This window comes from Hypanus sabinus, chromosome 10 (assembly GCF_030144855.1).
Source record: "Hypanus sabinus isolate sHypSab1 chromosome 10, sHypSab1.hap1, whole genome shotgun sequence".
Classification (NCBI taxonomy): Eukaryota; Metazoa; Chordata; class Chondrichthyes; order Myliobatiformes; family Dasyatidae; genus Hypanus; species Hypanus sabinus.
Genome location: NC_082715.1, coordinates 31,719,785 through 31,741,187, shown reverse-complemented (window position 1 = coordinate 31,741,187; position 21,403 = coordinate 31,719,785). Strand labels below are relative to the sequence as shown.

Here is a 21,403-nt window from a genome sequence, read left to right as displayed (position 1 = left end):
TAAACAATGATTTACCAGTGGCATGAACAGAAACATTGTTCTCTTCAGATCAAAATTTGTCAGAACTATGCACCATGTGAATTTTCTAAAATAGGTATGTTATATCATTTAATATATTTGCAATTACAGTAGCTCACATTATCTTTTAGCTATGGGTCAGAACAGGATTATTGTCAAATCTGTTAATCTAGGGAGTCAATGTTCCATAGCTCCATTTTTTGGAGTAAGGCCTCATATTTAATTTTAGAGTGAACGATTAGAATATGTGCAAAACATGACATTCATAGGTTTAAATTTAACAATGTGCACCACAAACAGGCCTGATGATAACATACTTAGAGGTGCTGATTCTCCCAGAGATTGAAACCTCGACTGAAGTCTTCAGGGCCCTTTCATGCTAGGCCTTGGTGACTGGCTAAAATGAACACAGGTGCTTCGGATACAAAACAAAGTACTTGAGATGGAAATTATTCCATCCCTCGGATTTGTCATAGGTTCTGGGATTGTCCATGTGGGCAGACAAATAAGCTGCCTAACATAGATATTAGTCCAGAACGGAGATTCCTGATCTTTTTTATACCATGACCCTCTACCGTTAACCAGGAGTTTGCAGAGACCTCAGTTTGGAAATTCCTGGTCTAGAATTTGTTTTGAAATTTTGCTCTCTCAACTACCCTGACATCTCCTACTTTAAAACCACAAATTGAGATGGAAGGTGAACAATGAAAAATAAAGGTGTTTGCAATATGGTCCTATGTTATCAAAAAATAGTAGCAATAACATCCATTTATTTTATGTGGCTCCTATCCATCAGACGTTTCTAAAACCTTCATCTTCAGGCAGCTTGACAACAGTGGTTGCTGCTCCGACTAACTATTAAATACATCAGATACATTTCCAAGTGCTTTTTAAAATTGAACCGTAATCATCAATACAAAATAACCTGAGCTCTAGTTATTACTGATGGTAATTTTCACACTGGATAGAAAATGGGGAACTATTTTGATGAGTTTACAAATTTTTCCACTTACCTCATAAACATTCTAGTTCACTTAACTGATTGTATCCTCAAATTGAATTGACCATAAAAAACTAACCTGAAGCCTGTTTTCAGATATTCACTAACACGACAGAATAATACTCATGTATCAGAGATAAGTAATAACAACCAGAATATTTCTGAAGTGAATTTCTGTTAAATTCTGAAGCATTTACTTTCTTTTATTAAAGGGAAAATTAATAAAATAAAAATATGTGTAAGTAATAAAATATTCCAGTAATATTTGTACTAGACCAATAAACACAATTAAATGTATTGACATTCTCTAATAAATATTATCATATGCAAACAGTATACTTCACTACAAAAGTGGTCAAAAACCTCAAAGTGCAAATCATCCTGAATATCAAAGTAGAACAGTAAAGAATAATTTTGGATTTACAGCCTAACCTTGAACAAAAGATGTAAACATCACAAGCCTCACTCATATAATGTAGGACACAATTTGAACCCTTTATTCACCGTTTAATTATTCTAAAAATTGATAAGATATTTGAAGATATTAGTCACTTAATTTAGAAAGGTTGTAAATCATTAGAGAGTTTACAGTCAAGACAGTTAAAATGGGAAATGAGGAATTCAACTTACCTCTCAAGAAGTACTACTTAAAGACTTAAAAAAAATACTGCTGTGCACTTCAGTAAAAACGGCACTGTAAATGCTACTCATCCTGGAATTCTCAGGACCTACACTATGTTCCAAAATCTGGAACTCATTTTGTACCAAAATTTTTTACATATTTCAAGTACTGTTCACTTGAGAGCTAAAAATGTTCACTAGACCCACGAACAAAAATAGAATATTTGGGGAGCTGTTGTACCCTACACTTGGAACTTAAACCCATTCGGAAATTTTTCAGTGTAGCAAAGAACTTGGGAGAAAATGAAAATAAATCTGAATTGCGGTGCTGGTTAGCCTTTGTTTTTATGCAGATATTAAGTAGTTAACTAGATAATGTTTCAACAATAATAACTACACATATCAGTAAAATAGATTTTCGTAACTATATTTTGAGAAAAGGTTTGCACCAAACTGACAAAGTTCTTCAACTAATATCCAAATATATGTTTTAGTTACCGGAACCATTGGACAATAACCCCTGGAGAACCTCAGTAGCTTTTTTACACTACATCCAAAAATAACACAGGATCAGTGGTTTTCTTCAGTGAGCTATAAATAGTGTGATGTTTTCATGTGCTTTGTACAGTTCTTCGCTTTGTTGTGCTACAAGTTTAGAGGATCAGCTGGAAGAATAAATCTTCATGTTGCAGGCTTCCATAAACAAAATTGCTAAGCATCAGGGAAAATGGATCCACGGGATTTCACAACAAACACAGAAGCAAATGCTTTCAGCTAAAATAGCTGTTTTTTTTTTAATAAATAATTTTTACAGTACTAAAGATAAAGCATGATCTTGGTTTTCAATTTACAGGGTCTAGGATGGAGCCTAGCAACTCGAGGTTCATGAGTATGCCACAGTTAGCACCTTTATAGACCTGATAAGTGGATGAATCATTCAGTGATGTCATTAAATTTTGACCTATCATTATGGAGTATCCCAAAATTATATGATTATTAAGATTGTAATATTATTGTCTATTTTGTAAAACATGACAGCGAGGTGCAGCACAGGAATTCAAGCCTTTAGGTATGGTAGCTAATTACAGATCAGGCCACACCATTCAGGATCATGATATAACCATTCAGCCCATTTGGTCGTTGTCCTTTCTCTTACCTGCCATCTCCTCACAACTTTTTCTCCCATGCACTTTCAAACTCTCCTTCAATCTGATTCATGTCTATGTACACTCAGCCACACGATGTGGTAGCAAATTCTACATTCCAACCCTTCTCTGAGTAAAGAGATCAACAACTTGTCGTGGAGTAGTAAAGAACCGAAACCTTCCCCCCCCCCCCCCTTACCTCATCAAGTCTGCACCAACCTCAGGCACCCACTTACATATAACCGGTATATTCCCATTAACCCCCCCCCCCCCAATTTCGACCACTCATCCGTATGCAACTTGTGCAAAGCACATGGCGAAAGCTACCGAGGCTGTATGTTCCATTGGAAACTGAAAGCTCATCTCAAAGCTCCAGAAAATTCTTATTTGTGTTTGGATGCCTTTTATCCGTAACCCAATCTTCATATCAATCATCATTGCCTGTCTTCCATTTACTAACAATTCTTCACTATTGCTATTTGAAAGCAAATTATATAAAGGAAATTAGTCCAATCGTTCAACAATTGCAAAAGCCATCTGCATCCATGTTACTGATGGTCATACATACCCTTCGCTGTTCGTCTTCAAAAACAGACTGATGCACGTTGCAGGCAAAGAGTGAGGTCGGGAGGTCATTGAAATCCGTTATCTCATCGAAATCTTCCTGCGAGAGGATGTGATCATTAGGATCACGGATGTCCGCAGCTTGAAGGAAAAATTCGCCGGCAGCAGCTCTGTCGCTGAAGCGTTTCAGGTTCCTCATAGCAGCAAACGGATCGTCTCCTCTCATCCTGCTCAAAAGCAAAGTAAGTGCGATTAAATGCAGTCTCGCAACGAGCACTAAAATCATATCGCCTCAATGGAAACATGATTATCTCAGACTCTCAGCAGAGAGATAACAAACCATCAGCACTCCTATAGGCACCCACTTATGTTAGTCTGGGAATATCGAAACAGTGAGACTGACATACAATAAAAATTCTCACCAGCAATACCTAAAAGTAGAAAATGAGTATACCGAAGCCATCATAATGTTCTCATAATCAGAGAACAGCAAAGCGATCATTTGAACTGCTTGACCAGTGACAGTGTTTCACACTCTATTCCGGAATAATTTCTTGCTCATTGATTTTGCAATGATGCTCGGGTTTGTTCCAGCTCCCAGCACCAGCACCGGTGTCCCAAAGGAAAAATACAATTAAACTAGTATCACTGGAGAGATGGACATCCTTTCTCAATAGATGCGCTTCGCCGCACCGCGAAGTGCATATCTGGCAGGAACCGTGGCGCTCGGCTGTAAACGACGTTGCAAATCTTTAACAGTTCAAATGTGGAACTGCCAATCTGGCGATTGATGGCAATGAGTGCGGTGAGCTGCAGCTACGCGCGTTGTTATTCTGCATCACCTCCAAAGGTCAACTCGGGATTAACTGCTGCGTTTGGACTCCAGCGCTGAATGGGACCTAATGTCAATCTCTTACCTGCCTGGGTCCCAGCTTGCCGTCTCCCTGCGGCCAGAGCGCAATCAGCTTCCCCTGTTCTCACTCAGCCTGCTGTGACAGCTGGGGGTGGGGAGCAGACCCATTGACATCTTCCACAGCGCCAGTTCAACCAGCCAATCCGTTGCAGCGGCACGCCCGCTCGCCCTAATTGACGGGCACTTTGCCCAATCGCTGTCCGCGTCGCCGCACGTTTACGCTCTGGACCAAGGTGCCGGGATCAATCGGAAGAGCGTGAAGGCAGAAGGGGCGGGGCTTTAGACTGGCGCTGGGTTTGTGCTGAAGACGGGGCAGGTGATTCATCGTAATTCTGGGGCTGGTTGGGTCTACATCGCATTTCTTCATAGGAGTCAACGCCAAAAAAATACTTTTTAAACAAGGCAATAATTGGCATGAAAGAGTTACACACCTGCAGACAATGTAAGATGTGTTTATATTTTCTGGAATCCAGATGTTGCTGGCAAGGCCAGTACTCAATGTCTATTCCTGATTGCCCTTGAGGAGGTGGCGGTGAACCATCTCAAGCAGTTCTTCGTTGGCGGAAGTGCTTCCACAATCTTTTTGAGCAGGAACTTCCAGGATTTAGGTTCTGTGACAAGGATAGTATAGTAAGGTACTTCTGATTTAGGATTATGTGACTTGGAGCGGACCCTGCAGGTGGTGAGGTTTCTATGAGCTTGCTATCCTTGTCCTTCTCAGTAGCAGAGGTTTGGGGAGTACTATCAAAGCAGCCTGGGTGAGTAGCTCAAGTGCATATTTGTATATGGTACAAACTGCAGCCACTTTCCATGCACAGTGGAGGAGATGAATATTTAAGGTGGTAAATTGAGTGTCGATCAAGCTGACTGCTGTGATCTTGATGGTGTCAAACCTCCTAAATGTTGATAAACCTCCTGCTATCAAAGCCGACAGACAGTACTCCATTGTGTTCTTACTTTGTAACTCTTAGATGGAGAAAGGTTTTGAAATGAGTTATTTGCTGCAGATTAACCAGCTTCTGCTCTGCTTTTGTGGTCATGGTATTGATTTGGTATTGACTCCACAAATTCACCACCCTCTAGCTAAAGAAATTTCTCCTCATCTCTGTTTTGAAAGGGCGCCCTTCTATCCTGAGGCTGTGCCCTCTTGTCCTAGACCCTCCCTCCATGGGAAACATTCTTTCCACATCTACATCTACGCCTTTCAACATTCAAAAGGTTTCAATGAGATACCTCTTCATCTTTCTGAATTCCAGTGAGTACAGACCCAGAGCCATCTGAACAAAAGAACTTTTGTTCTTCGTATGATAATCCTTTCATTCCTGGAATCATCTTTGTGAACCTCCTCTGGACCCTCCCCAATGCCAGCACATCTTTTCTAAGATAAGGGGCCCAAAACTGAAGGTGAGGCTTCACCAGTGCCTTATAAAGCCTCAACATCACATTCCTTGCTCTTGTATTCTAGACCTCATGAAATGAATGCTAACATGGCATTTGCCTTCCTCACCACTGACTCAACCTGTAAATTAGCCATCAGGGTGTGCTGCACAAGTACCCCCAACTCCTTCTACATCTCAGATTCCTGGATTTTCTCCCCGTTTAGAAAATAGTCTGCACATTTATTTCTACTACCAAAGTGTATGACCATGCATTTTTTAACATTGTATTTCACTTGCCACTTTCTTGCCCCTTCTCCTAAACTGTCTAAGTCCTTCTTCATCTTAGCAGTTTCCTCAACACTACTTGCCCCTCCACCAATCTTCATATTATCTGGAAACTCGACAACAAAGCCATCTACTCATTTAAATCATTTATATACAGCATAAAAAAAGTTGTCCCAACACCGACCCCTGCAAAACACCACTAGTCACTGGCAGACAACCAGAAAAGGATCCTTTCATTCCCACTCACTGCCTCCTACCAATCCGCCAATGTTCTAACCATGTTAGTAACTTTCCTGTAATACCATAGGCTCTTAACTTGGTAAGCAGTCTCATGTGTGGCACCTTGTCAAAGGCCTTCTGTAAGTCTAAATATACAACATCCACTACATCCCTTTATCTATCATACTTGTAAACTCTTCAAAGAATTCCAACAGGTTCATCAGGCAGGATTTTCCCTGAAGGAAACAATGCTGATTTTGTACTACCTTGTCCTGTGCCACCAAGTAATCCATCACCTCATCCTTAAAAATTGACTCTAACTTCTTCTCAACCACTGAGGTCAGGCTAACTGGTCTATAATTTCCTTTCTGCTGCCTTCCTCCTTTCTGAAAGAGTGGAGTAACTTTTGCAGTTTTCTAGTCCTCTGGCACCATGCCAGAGTCCAATGATTTTTGAAAGGTTATTTCTAATACCATCACAATCTCTAACACTTCTTCTTTCAGAACTCTAGGGTGCAGTTCATTTATGTACCTTGAGGTCTTTCAGCTTTTTGTGCACCTTCTCTCTTGTAGTGGTAACTGTGCCCACTTCTCTTCCTTCACACACTACAACATCAGGCACACAGCTAGTGTCTTCCACAGTGAAGACTGATGCAAAATACTCATTTAGTTCATCAGCCACCTCTTTATGCCCCATTATTATTTCTCCTGCCTCATTTTCTAGTGGTCCTATATCCACTCTTGTCTCTCCTATTTATAACATAGTAGAAAAAAACTTTTACCATCCACTTTGATATTATTTGCTAGCTTGCTTTCATATTTCATCTTCTCCCTTCTAATGATTATTTTAGTTGCTCTCTGTAGGTTTTAAAAACTTACCAATCCTCTATCCCCCTGCTAATTTTTGCTTTGTTGCAGCCCTTTCTTTTGCTTTTACAATTGCTTTAACTTCCCTTGTCACCCACAGTTGTACTATTTTACCATCTGAGTATTTCTTCATTTTTGGAATACACATGTCCTGTACCTTCCTCATTTTTTCCCAGAAACACACGCCATTGCTGCTCTGCTGACATCCCTGCCAGCAGCTCCTTCCAATTTACTTTGGCCAACTCCTCTCTCATACCACTGTAATTTCCCTTACTCAACTGAAATACTGCTACATCAGACTTTACTTTCTCCCTATCAAATTTCAAGTTGAACTCAATCATATTGTGATCACTGGTTCCAAAGGGTTCTTTTACCTTAAGCTCCCTAATTACCTCCAGTTCATTACATAACACCCATTCCAGTATAGCTGATCCCTTAGTAGGCTCAATGACAAACTGTTCTGAAAAGCTATCTCTTAGGCATGCAACAAACTCACTCTCTTGAGATCCATTACCAACCCGATTTTTCCAGTTGAACTGCATGTTAAAATCTCCCATGACTACCATAACATTGCCCTTTTAACTTGTTTTTTCTATTTCCTGTTGTAACCTGTGGTCCACCTCCCAGCCACTGTTGGGAGGCCTGTATACAACTGCCATCAACATTCTTTTACCCTTGCAGTTTCTTAACTCAACCCACAAGGATTCAACATCTTCTGATCTTACGTCATATCTGTCTACTGATTTGATGCCATTCTTTACCAGTAGACCCACATCATCCCTTCCCCCGCCTACCTTCCTATCCCTCTGATATAATGTGTAACGTTGGACGTTCAGCTCCCAACTACAACAATCCTTCAGCCACGATTCAGGGACCTTTGACCTTGGGATTTTTGTGGCATTCATGCTAAATCATGGATTACTCAGCAGTTAGGAATGGAAATGAACTTTATGCAATCTACACTTCTAACCCAATGTTGGAAGGAATGTCACTGATGAAGCAACTGAAAATGGTTGGGCATAGGACTCTGGTCAGTAGAATTCCCGCCATGTTGTCCAACTGCAATCATCATCCTAGTATGATTCCTGCCATTGGAGTGTTTTATCCTTAATGTCCATAAAATTGTAGTTTTACCAGAGCTTTTGAAGTCACAGTGGGTCAAATGCTGCCTTGATCTTCTGAGCAGTTTGTCTTAGCTCCTTTCTGATATTCTGCACTTTGGTACTGCTCAATACAAGAGGACATGGCTTTAAGGTAAGGAGTGGGAAGTTCAAGGGGGACATTAGAGGAAGGTTTTTTACTCAGAGAGTGGTTGGTGCGTGGAATGCACTGCCTGAGTCAGTAGTGGAGGCAGATACACTAGTGAAATTTAAGAGACTACTAGACAGATATATGGAAGAAATTAAGGTGGGGGGGGGGTTATATGGGAGGCAGGGTTTAAGGGTTGGCACAACATTGTGGGCCAAAGGGTTTGTACTGTGCTGTACTATTCTATGTTCTATGACTGTTCAATGGCGGGGTTTTCAGGAGAAAGTCAAGATGGTTCATCCACTCCGAAATTCCAGTTAAATTTAGCACTCACAGGCTAGGTTCTGCCATTGATAAGGTTGGTAGTGTGCATGGAGCTTCTTCCTCCTTAAGGAAGCAGTTGACGATGGTTATGATAAGGACTCTGCTCTGTGGAAATCCTGCAGCATTGTCCTGTGGTGACAGGATTGACTTCCAACAATCCTAATCATCATCCTTCACTCACCGCAGTTCAAAACTATATGTCAGAAGTGCAAGACTGAATTCGACCAGTTGATTGTGAGAATTGCTTAGCAATTGCTTAGTTCTGTCAAATATATATTTTTGCTCTTTTGCAAGCATGTTGTCAATATACTTTGTTGGCACCTCACATGGTTCCCTCCGTCACTCTCAGCGATTCATGCAGGCAAAGGCAAACTTAATAGGATTAAACATTTTTAATCGTATTCATTAATTTTAGATTATAAGACCATAAGATATATGAGCAGAATTCTGCCATTTCATCATGGCTGATCCATTTTACCTCTTAGCCCCAGTCTCCTGCCTTCTCCCTGTATCCCTTCATGCCTGACCAATCAAGAATCTATCAGCCTCTGCCTTAAATATAGATAAAGACTTGGCCTCCACAGCTTCCTGTGGCAAAGACTTCCACAGATTAACCACTCTGGCTAAAAGAGAAACAAGGCTACATCTATAACCCTTCACCAGAAATGGAAATGAGAGAAAACAAGTCAGTATTCAGCTGCAAGAAAGTTGGTGGGAATGGACAGGACAAAGGGACTCTTTCTGATAGGGTGTGGTCAGTGCTGCTTGAGAATAAACTGTTAATGAAGGCAGACAGTATGAGAAACATGGGGATTGTTCATGTTATTTGTTAAGTGGGGTGCTGTGTGCAATCCTAATCTAATGAAAAATGGACGTGGGAGCACGGAGCATGGAGGAACATCTGGAAATTTCTAGGAAGGCCCTCTTCATTGCTGCTGCTGCTGTGAGGTCCGGGACTCTGCTGAGAAGAACAGGTCCCCAGTCCTCGGGGTCGCATTGCCGGTGGCCGTTGGCAGGAACGTCTTAATACGCTCGGCAGAGGATGGTGCTCGGAGAAGCTGTGCTGGAGGGGATGGTCAGAGGCTCGGAGGTTCAACGGACTCGGAGTCCGCTGCGGTCAGATCACTTTCAGTGTGTGCTGTGTCTGTGAGGCTGGGTTCGATGGAGCTTTCATTGTGTGCTGCATCTGTGTGGCTGAGTCAGGCGGCGCTGTGGAAGTCCATAGCGGGGGTACTCCCTTCTGCCGCCGGTGTGGGATGGCGAGTCTATCGGGACCCTGAGGACTTGTGGAAACGGTATGGCGGTTACTTTCGAACTTACAGTCTTTGGACTATTTTTACAGTGTCCATGGTCTGTTTTTTATCAAATTATGGTAATGTTTGCAGTGTTGTAACTAAGTGGTTTTGTGCATGTCTCATAGCTTTAGTTTTTAGTCTTGTTCTGTCTTGTGGCTTTGGAGCTCCTTTCTGGGGAACGTGCTAAGATCGTAGTGCGATATTAATATGCAGCAGCCTCTATGGACTCTGGATTGGGGATTGCCAAATGTTACGTGGATTTTCTGGTGTAGTCTGTTTTGTCGTGTGCTTTGTTGATATCATTCTGGGGGAACGTTGTCTCATTTTTTAACTGCATTGCATTTGTGGTTTTTAAATGACAATAAACTGAATCTGAATCTGAATAAAATCTGTGATGTGGCAGCGAGAACAAACAAGAATGTGTAATATTAAATCTGTCTTTCTTTAAATTTCTTTTTCTGGTTTAAGATGGCTCTAGTGAAGTACAGCTACGACTTGCTGGCAGCAAACAAAACTACTAACTACTTTATTAATCACACTTTTTCTCTAAAACAATCATTGCAATCAATAGCCCATAACTTCCATTTCAGTGCTCAGCCTGCAGGTCTTGGTGTGAACTGAAGTTTTGAAGGCACAGGATAGTTACAGCATGGTATGTATGGAGTAAATTGAGCTGGTGAGGCCTGGGTCCAAGAGCAAGGAACAAACCGATGTTTGGCCGTACCTGTAGCAGATTGGAGCCAATGTGAAATGGCAGAACTGAGACAAGGCAGAGTCGAGGCAGCGGGGCCCAGGCCCAAGTGCGAGGAATAAGCCGATATTTGACCGATTTAAGTACTGGGCCAGATTGAAAAGGTCGGGTATGGGCCAAATTGAGGCAATGAGTCCTGGGCTCGAGAGAGTATCAACGTGGCAGGTTTCAGATCCGAAAGGAGAAACAACCTGTATTTTGGCCAATTTAAGCAAGCGCTGGGTCAGATTGAAAAGGTCAAGGTGTCCGGGTCAGTGTTCAGCTCGCTCATCTCTTGCACAGAACTGACACTGTGGCCTATAACTAACAGGCTTGTGGATGGGCTAAGACTGGCTTTGTGGCTGTGGACACTTTTGTCAGCTTCAGTCCTGAATGTTATTTGCTTTCCTTTACTGTTTGCACGGTTTGTTCCTTTTCTGCACATGTGGTGTTTGACAGGCTTCTTTTTTAAATGAGATCTTTTGGGTTTGTTTGTTTTGTGGTTGCCGGTAAGGAGATGAATCTCAAGGTTGTATGTAGTATACCTACTCTGATAATAAATGTATTCTGAACTTTGAACTCTAGATTACTTTTGACCCTCAAAGAGCTTCCAACATTTTCTGTTCTCTTTTATTTCAGAATTTCAGTATCCAGCTTTGACTTTCAGTTCATTTTACCCAATGACTGTTCATTGCAATCCTGAGAAACACACACACACACACACACACACACACACCCTGCTCCACTCTTTATGAATGATTCACTCATTATATACTATAACATAAACATTCCACTCAGACTTGTAAAAACACCCTTGAGAGTCCCAATTATTATCATTAGACATGGTGCATGTACTTTAATCTTTAAGACTTGTTTCCTCCGTCACAACTAATTTATTATTTAATAAACTACCACATCCTCTTAATGCAAAAGGGAGGAATATAGCTCAAAACTGGTGATAAAGAAGGTAAGTTGGTTTGAAATTTCCTTTGATAATTAGAGTTGCACATCTACAAATTCTGTATGCTGTAACCAGCTCAATATGAAATGGCATTTACTAAGGGCCTAGGCTCTGTATTCGGTGAAGGCTAAAAGTTCAAACAAATCCTAATAACATGACACTGTGCTGAACATGCTCAAGAGCGTATTTGTACAATGCAATTTCAATGCAAAGCTATTCGAGTTCAATTGTTAAAAAAAGCTGGACCATAAATGCAATTCATGTTTGAATCAGAGCTGGTGAAGTACTCCAGTGAAATCCCCTGAAGAACATCTGTCTGTGCTTCTTTTCAGAGTCAGGGTTTACCTCATATTTACAGCCCACAAGCTTAGTGAAAGTAGCAGGAGTACAGCCTGAATGATACTTGACATGGATGACATATGATTACAACATAGAGAGGACCTGCAGAAGCTGGAAATCCAAAGCAACACGCACAAAATGTTGGAGGAACTCTGCAGGCCAGGCAGTGTCTATGGAAAAGAGTAAACAGTCAACATTTTGGGTCGAGACCCCTCTTCAGGACTGAGAGGGAAGGGGGGAGATGCCTGAATTAAAAGGCGGGCGGAAGGGAAAGACTGTAGCTGGAAGATGATAGGTGAAGCCAGGTGAGTGGGGAAGATCAAAGCTGGAGAAGAAAGAATCTGAAAGGGGAGAAGAGTGGACAATAGGAGAAGGGGGGGTACCCAGGAGGAAGTAATAGGCAGGTGAGAATAAGTAAAAGGTCAGAGTAGGGAATAAAGGATTGGTGGGGGGAGGGGAAATTTTGTTCACCAGAAGGAAAATCAATTTTCATGCCATCAGTTTGGAGGGTACTAAGATATAGGGTGTTGCCCCTCTACCCTGAGGGTGGCTTCATCTTGCTACAAGAGGAGACCATGGATCAACATGTTGGAACAGGAATAGGAATGAGAATTAACATGTTTGCCCACCAGTAAGTCCCACTTGTGACGAACGAGCAGAGGTGCTCAACAACGCGGTTCCTCAATTTACGATGGTCTCACCAACATAGAGGAGGCTGCGTTGGGAGACAATAGACAACCCCAGCAGATCCACAGGTGAAGTGTTGCCTCACTTAGAGGGACCGTTTGGACCCTGAATGGAGGTGAGGGAGAAGGTGTATGAGTAGGTGTGGCACTTAGGCTGCTTGCAGGGGTAAGTGCCTGGAGGGTGATTAGTGGGGAGGGACAAATAGACAAGGGAATCATGGAGGGAGCAACCCCTGCAGAAAGCAAAGGAGTGGGGTGGAGGTAAAGGTATATTTAGTCAGAGGGTCCCTTTGTAGATGGCGAAAGCTGCGGAGGATAATGTGTTGTCTGTGAAAGCAGATGGGCTGGTAGGTAAGGACAAGATGGACTCCATCACTGTTATGACAGTGTGAAGGTGGTGTGAGTGCAGATGTATGGGAAATGGAGGACTTGCGAGTGTGGGGCCCTAACAGAGATATTTAAATCGTCCTTATCGATAGAAGAGGTGCATGAGGATTGGAGGACAGCCAGTGTTGTTCCACTGTTTAAGAAAGGCTCGGAACATAAACCTGGAAATTATAGGCCAGCAAGTCTGACAAAAGTTGTGGGAAAGTTATTGAAAGGTATTCTAAGGGACCGTATTTGGATAGACATAAATTTATTAAGGATAGTCAGCATGGCTTTGTGTGTGGTAGGTTATGTCTAACCAATCTCATAGCGTTTTTCATAGTGTCATAGTGTTTCCTCATAGAGGAAGTTACTAGCAAAGTGGAAAAAGCCAAGGCAGTGGATGTTGTCGACGAGGCATTTGACAAGGTCCTGCATGGGAGGCTAGTCAAGAAGGTTCAGTCGCTCAGCATTCAGGGTGAGGTAGTAAATTGGATTAGACTTTGGCTTTGTGGGCGAAGCCAGAGAGTGGTAGTGGAGGGTTGCCTCCCTAACTGGAGTCCTGAGACTAAGTGGGATGCCACAGGGATCAGTGATGGGTCCATTGTTGTTTGTCATCTTTATCAACAATCTGAGTGATAACTGGATCAATAGATTTGCAGATGACACCAGTGAGAAAGGCTATCATGCAGAGGGATCTGGATCACCTGGAAAAATGGGCTGAAAAATGGCAGATGGAACTTAATGCAGACAAGTGAGAGGTGTTGCATTTTAGTAGGACCAACCAGGGTAGGACTTACAGAGTGAAAATTAGGGCACTGAGGTGTGTGGTAGAATAAAGGGATCTGGGCATACAGATTGGCATCACAGGTCAACAGGGTCATAAAGAAAGCTTTTGGCACATTGGCTTCATAAATCAATGTATTGAGTACAGGAGATGGGATGTTAGGTTGAAGTTGTATAAGACATGGGTGAGGCCAAATTTGGAGTATTGTGTGCAGTTTTGGTCATCCACCTACAGGAAAGACGTAAATAAAGTTGAAAGAATACAGAGTACCTGAGTTATAAGGTAAGCTTCAATAGGTTAGGACTTTATTCCTTAGCATGTAGAGGATTGAGAGGAGATTTCATAGAGGTATACAAAATTATGAGGGGTATAGACAGGGTAGATACAAGTAGGCTTTCTCCATTGATGCTGGGTGAAAATGCAAAGTACAACACCTCACATTTGCCTGCATTAAATTCCATCTGCCATTTTTCAGCCCGTTTTTCCAGCTGATTCAGATCCCTCTGCATGATAGCCTTTCTCACTGGTGTCAAATCTGTTGATCCAGTTATCACCCAGATTGTTGATAAAGACGACAAATGACAATGGACCCATAACTGATCAAGTTTGCCGACGTCATCACAGTTGTGGGCGGAATCAGAGATGGTGATAAATCAGCATACAGAAGGGAGATTAAAAATCTGGCAGAGCGGTGTCATAACAGAAACCTCTTGCTCAATGTCTGCAAGACCAAAGAACTGGTTGTAGCCTTCTGGAGAGGAAACCAGAGGTCCATGAGCCAGTCCTTATTGGGGGAATCAGAGGTGGAGGGGGTTTACGGGGTGTCACTATTTCAGAGCACCTGACCTGGACCCAGCATGTAAGTGAAACTGCAAAGAAAGCACAGCAGTGGCTTTACTTCATTAGGAGTCTGCAGAGAAGCAGCATGACATCTAAAACTTTAATGAACTTCTATAGATGTGCAGTGGAGAGTGTGTTGACTGGCTGCATCATGGCCTAGTATGGAAACACCAATGGCTTTGAATAGAAAATTGTACAAACGTACTGGATTCGGCCTAGTATATCACGGGCTAAGCCCTCCCAACCATTGAGCACATCTTCATGAAATACTGTCATAGAAAAGCAGCATGCAACATCAAAGATCCAGGTTCAAGAACAGTTACTACCACACAACCATCAGGCTCTTGAACAAAGGGGTTAACTACACTCATTTTCCCATCCATTGAGATGTTCCCACAACCAAAGATCTCACTTTAAGGACTCTATCTTGTCATTTCATGTTCTCATTACTTATTGCTATTTATTCATAATTGCAATTGCACAGTTAGTTGTCTTCTGCATTCTGGCAGATCTTTCATTGATCCCGTTATAGTTACTGTTCTACAGATTTGCTGAGTATCCCCACAGGAAAATGAATCATAGGGTGACAAATGTGTAATTTAATAATAAAATTTACTTTTGATCTTTTTTGAACATAGATGAGGGAATTAGCCTATGAGGAGAGGCTGAGTCGCCTGGGATTCAGAAGAATGAGAGGGGATCTTATAGAAACATATAGAATTATGAAAAGGAAAGGTAAGGCAGGAAGGTATTTTGCAAAAGCAAGTGTGACTGGAATGAGGAGTTTTAGCTTCAGATTCATGTATGGAACTCTCTGCTCAGGGAGGCAGCAGAGGCTATCTCATTAAGATACTGTTAGAGTTTTGCAGAGCACAGGAATTTAGGGTTATACAGACAGGGTGGACAGGAGGATCTGAGTCTACAGCCAGATTAGCCATGATCTTATTGAATGGTGGAGCAGGTTGGATGGATGGCCTGGTCCTTCTTTTTCTTACTGTGCTCTTAGATCTGTCTCTGATCCATGAACCAAATGGTTTGATTTGGCTAAATTGTATTTTCACCCCAAATAATATTACTAAAATAAATTATCTGTTTAGCACTACTAATTGTGGGAGCTTATAGTGTAAAATGATTGGGCCATCTCCTACATTTCGGCAGATAATGCTTCCAACAATAGCAGCTCAGACTTTCAGTTACACTGTGATTATGAAAAGACGTAAGAACTAGATTTGATCTCTTGTCCCTAGTCCAAAATGCAAGTGTTTCCCCCAATAACAAATGGCACATTTAGATCAGCATATTAATTTTAAATCAATGAAGCAGACAATTCAACATTCTATCTATCCCCTTCCTACTCTCTGTGATCACCCTAAAGCTCACTCCCCACCACCTTCTTTCATGGTAGTAAGAAAGGGTTGGAGTTACTGGAAACTTAGAAGTAAGTGAATGAATTTAATGCTTATTGAATTAATTTTACCACAAAAACAGATATTAATCTGGAGATTTAACTGGATAAGAATAAACCTTCCAAAATATCATCTGTGATAGTATGTTGGATTGTAGGGTAAAAAGACATTTATAAGTCAATAGAAAGCTTTGAATTTTATCCTGATGTATTTGCTTGTGATGAAAATATGTTTGAATTTCCAACTTTGAAAAGAATGTTTAATATGTGATGGCTACATCTACATTCTCAACTTGAACACTTAGATTTACTGTAATTTGTGTGGGTTTTTTGTTTGCTTGGCTTCATTTGCAGGGAAAAAATCTCAAACCAAATTTATTTGACGATTTGGAATAGAATGATGCATTCTCAAGAGGACAACATAACTGTAGTTATGCCAGATATATAGTTATATCCCTAACTGCACGTTACAAAGGCACCAATTTTGACCTTAGGACTCACAATCAGAGACCTATGGAGTGCCACACGATTATGTTTTGAGGTGCTTACTGCCTGTCTTATCCCATATATTTTAGCTCCTATATTTCATGTGTTCTTGATCCATATAACAGCAAAATTGTCAGCATTACCCTTCATTGCACCATTAAACTATTAAACTTATACAAGCTTAATATGTACAATTAAATACAGAAATCCAGAGGTTACTGTCAGTATTCCCTGCTCTTGAGTAAAGGAACAAAAACTACTTATGAAATGTTCTTACTTTAAAAGCACATTAAAAATGTTCAGCTTTGCTGAATGAAATGTCAGTATATTTTTCATGCTCCAGTAAGCCATTGTTTGAGTTCAGTAAAATCTTAAGCCCTGAAAAACCAATTTAATATCTAGGGATTGTTATTTACTCAGGTAAATGTTCCAAAATATATATTGAAGTATTAAACAAAAGCTTTTATTTTTCAACTTCCACAGAAACCTTAACTGCATGTCCCAATTTTTATCCTATCTCTATAGAACATTTAAAATGTTAGTAAAACTATTGTTCATTTTCAAGTTCAAATTTAATTATCATTCAACCAATGGATAATAGACAATAGGTTCAGGAGTAGGCCATTCGAGCCAGCACCACCATTCAATGTGATCATGGCTGATCATCCACAGTCATTACCCCGTTCCTGCCTTCTCCCCGTATCCCTTGACTCCGCTACCTTTAAGAGCTCTATCTAACTCTTTCTTGAAAGCATCTGGAGAATTGGCCTCCGCTGCCTTCTGAGGCAGAGCATTCCATGGATCCACAACTCTCTGGGTGAAAAAGTTTTTCCTCAACTCTGTTCTAAATGGCCTATCCCTTATTCTTAAACTGTGGCCTCTGGTTCTGGACTCCCCCAAAATCGGGAACATCTTTCCTGCCTCTAGCGTGTCCAATCCCTTAATGATCTTATATGTTTTAATCAGATCCCCTCTTTTCCTTCTAAATTCCAGTGTATACAAGCCCAGTCGCTCCAATCTTTCAACATATGACAGTCCCGCCATCCCAGGAATCAACCTCATGAACCTACGCTGCACTCCCTCAATAACAAGAATGTCCTTCCTCAAATTTGGAAACCAAAACTGAACACAGTACTCCAGGTGTGGCCTCACCAGGCCCCTGTACAACTGCCAAAGGCCCTTTTTGCTCCTATGCTCAACTCCCCTTGTTATGAAGGCCAACATACCATTAGCTTTCTTCACTGCCTGCTTTACGTGCATGCTTACTTTCAGTGACTGATGAACAAGGAAACCTAGATTTCGTTGTACTTCCCCTTTTCATAACTTGACACCATTCAGATAGTAATCTGCCTTCCTATTCTTGCCACCAGAGTGGATAACCTCACATTTATCCATATTAAACTGCACCTGCCATGCATCTGCCCACTCACACAACCTGTCCAAGTCACCCTGCATTCTCCTAACATCCTCCTCATATTTCACACTGCCACCCAGCTTCGTGTCATCTGCAAATTTGCTAATGTTACTTTTAATCCCTTCATCTAAATCATTAATGTATATTGTAAATAGCTGCAGTCCCAGCACCGAACCTTGCGGTACCCCACTGGTCATTGCCTGCCATTCTGAAAAGGACATGTTAATCCCTACTCTTTGCTTCCTGTCTTCCAGCCAATTTTCTATCCATGTTAGTACCCGATCCTAACCATACATGAATACCCAGGAATACAACCAAATGAAGCAGTGTTACTTCCTGTCTTGTTGCCTGTGAAACATGGCATGGTAGCATTGAGGTTTGCACAATGCTCTACAGTACCAGCAGTCAAGGTTCAATTCCCGCCACTGCCTGTAAGGAGTGTGTATGTTCTGTTTGTGACCAAGTGGGTTTCTTCTGGGTGCTCTGGTTTCCTCCTGCAGTCTGAAGACGTACCAGTTGGTAGGTTAATTTCCCATTGCAAATTGTCCTATGATTAGGCTATGATTAAGTTGGGGGATCGCTGATAGAAACAGCCAGGAAAGGAGACATATGTTACATATAAATGGCAATATTGTTATGGGCAGTATTTTTTCAGGTCAGTATTGATCCCTGACTTTTACCAGTAAGTGCAAAGTCCAGGTGCTCATGAGTGGGAGGGAATCTTCAATGGACCTGATAGTCAAGTAAATTTGACCACCTCCGGATTGTCAAGTTAATTTGACTACTTTTGCTCCACAAACCAAATGTCCTGGAAATTTGATTGAACTGCAGAACACACTCTGCAGACAAAATGCATGAGGACCCTTGCACGGAGTGACCCAGTGTAGGCTGCACCTGGAATTTGTATTTGAACCTCATTTATAATAGGAGAGAGTTAAGCAGTGGCAACCACACTGTTTAGTGCATCAGTCTATATTCACTGGGGATAAGTTAGGAGTGACAAGCAGAAGCTAAATTTGACAGATGCTGGTAGAAGCCATGACTACATCTTTCAAAAGGATGGCATCCATTGTCTCCTGCTAGTGCTGCATGTCAATGGACAAGTCATAACATACTGTGGACTGAAATAAGCACCCTGACTTATAGTCATGTTGTTAATGTGGAGAGGGTTGGGAAACAATCAAGATTTTTAATAAAGCAGTAGTTAGAGATAATATTCAAGAAGGTCACACCAGGAGGGGGTTTTCCCAGGCCTGCCTTCAGTGCCCACAAAAGTTTGATCATGTGGTCAAGGCTTGCGAACACATCAATGAATCCCATCATTCAACTGGTCAGATTAGGTCAGATTGTTTTAGTATGTTGCCACATACACTAATCTGCAGTGAAATTCCTTGCTCACATGAAGCATAAGTAGTCTCTTGTTCACCATTTCTACACCAATAGTGGTCTATCTGTGCCTGTAATCAGCCTGTCCTGGTCCAACCATGATATCATGGACAAGAAAGTTTATCAATGCCTCTACTTCCTCAGGAGGCTAAAGCAATTTGGCATGCCCCCATCGACTCTTACCAGTTTTTATCAATGCACCATAGAAAGCATTCTGTCTGGATGCTTAATGGCTTGGTTTGGCAACTGTTCTGCATGTGACCACAAGAAACTGCAGAGAGTTATAGACATAGCTCAGCACATCATAGGAACTAACATCCCTCTATGGACTCCATCTATACTTCTTGCTGCTTCAGTAAAGCAGATAGTATAATCAAAGACCCCACCCACCGTGTACATTCTATGTTCTCCTTCTCCCTTCAAGCCAAAGGTACAAAAGCTTGAAAGCACGTAACACCAGGCTCCAGGACAGCTCCTATTTCACTGTATCAGACTGATGAATGGACTTTTTGCACAATAAGATGGATCTTTGGCTTCACAATCTTCAATACCTCTTTTTGATCGTTGTTTATCTGCACTGCACTTTCCCAGTAGCTTTTACACTTGATTCTGCATTGCTGTTAGTTTACCTTTTTCTGCTCATCTTACTGTGAAATGACCTGATCTGTGTAAACAGTATGCAAGGCAAGCTTTTCGCTTTAGCTTGGCACACATGACGATAGTAAACCAATACCAATAGTTCAGAATCAGGTTGAATATCACTGGCACATGTTGTGAAATTTGATGTTCCTGAAACTTGAGTGTATGTCTTCAGGCTCCTGAACATCATCCTTGATGAGAAATGAACAATGTGAAGAGAGCACGTCCTGGGTGATGGGGGTCCTCAACGATGGATGCCGCCATTTTGAGGTATCCCATTTTGTAGATGACCTGGATGCTGGTGAGGCTAGTGCCTATGTTGAGTTTGCAACCTTTTACAGCTTTTTCTGATCCTGTGCATTGGCTCCTCTATACCTGGCGGTGATGCAACCTGTTAAAATACTTTTCACAGTAAATCCATAGAAATCTGCCAGATCTGGAATCTCAAACTCTTAATGAACACATCTGTTCTTTGTCAATGCATCAATATGTTGGGCCCAAGATAGACCTTCAGAGATATTGACACCCAGGAACTTATCACTTATCATTTATTATAAGGAACCTTGGTTCTCTAGGGATATTGGAACTCTGATAAAGAAGAAGAGAAAGATGTATGACATGTATAGGAAACAGGGAGCAAATAAGGTGCTTGAGGAGTATAAAAAGTGCAAAAAAATACTTAAGAAAGAGATCAGGAGGGCTAAAAGAAGACATGAGGTAGCTTTGGCAGTCAAGGTGAAGGATAATCCAAAGAGCTTCTACAGGTATATTAAGAGCAAGAGGATGGTAAGGGATAAAATTGGTCCTCTTGAAGATCAGAGTGGTCGGCTATGTATCGAACTAAAAGAAATGGGGAGATCTTAAATGGGTTTTTTGCGTCTGTATTTACTAAGGAAACTGGCATAGAATCAATGGAAATAAGGCAAACAAGTAGGGAGGTCATGGAACCTATACAGATTGAAGAGGAGGAGGTACTTGCTATCTTGAGGCAAATCAGAGTAGATAAATCCCCAGGACCTTACAGGGTATTCCCTCGGACCTTGAAGGAAACTAGTGTTGAAATTGCAGGGGGCCTGGCAGAAATATTTAAAATGTCACTATCTACGGGTGAGGTGCCAGAGGATTGGAGGATAGCTCATGTTGTTCTGTTGTTTAAAAAAGGCTTTAAAAGTAATCCAGGAAATTATAGTAAATTTGACGTCGGCAGTAGGTAAATTATTGGAAGGAGTACTAAGAGATAGGATCTACAAGTATTTGGACAGACAGGGACTTGTTCGGGAGAGTCAACACAGCTTTGTGCATGGTAGGTCATGTTTAACAAATCTATTAGAGTTTTTTGAGGAGATTACAAGGAAAGTGGATGAAGGGAAGGCAGTGGATGTTGTCTACATGGACCTCACTAAGGCCTTTGACAAGGTCCCACATGGGAGGTTAGTTAGGAAGATTCAGTCGCTAGGTATACATGGAGTGGTAGTAAATTGGATTAG

The 21,403-nt window shown here is 41.4% G+C and overlaps 2 protein-coding genes across 3 annotated transcripts in view; one reads left to right on the top strand and one right to left on the bottom strand.

The window, feature by feature from the left end:
• The window catches only part of rcan2 (regulator of calcineurin 2), a 334,948-nt gene extending 330,553 nt beyond the window's left edge, over positions 1-4,395 (bottom strand). The window contains exons 1-2 of one of the 2 annotated variants that reach the window (XM_059981615.1): positions 4,266-4,395; positions 3,353-3,575 (exon numbers count right to left, since the gene is read on the bottom strand). In XM_059981615.1, coding sequence (XP_059837598.1) covers positions 3,353-3,574 — 222 coding nt within the window. In that variant the 5' untranslated portion in view covers position 3,575; positions 4,266-4,395. Of the gene's footprint in view, positions 1-3,352; positions 3,576-3,770; positions 4,122-4,265 lie in introns of those variants that run through there. The other variant, XM_059981613.1, reaches the window with a different exon arrangement.
• A 140-nt stretch (positions 4,396-4,535) lies between these two features.
• Positions 4,536-21,403, top strand: part of LOC132400548 (24-hydroxycholesterol 7-alpha-hydroxylase) — a 54,679-nt gene continuing 37,811 nt past the window's right edge. Inside the window, exon 1 of the mRNA XM_059981612.1 lies at positions 4,536-4,577. The gene's annotated coding sequence lies outside the window, so the exon portion shown is untranslated. The remainder of the gene's footprint in view (positions 4,578-21,403) is intronic.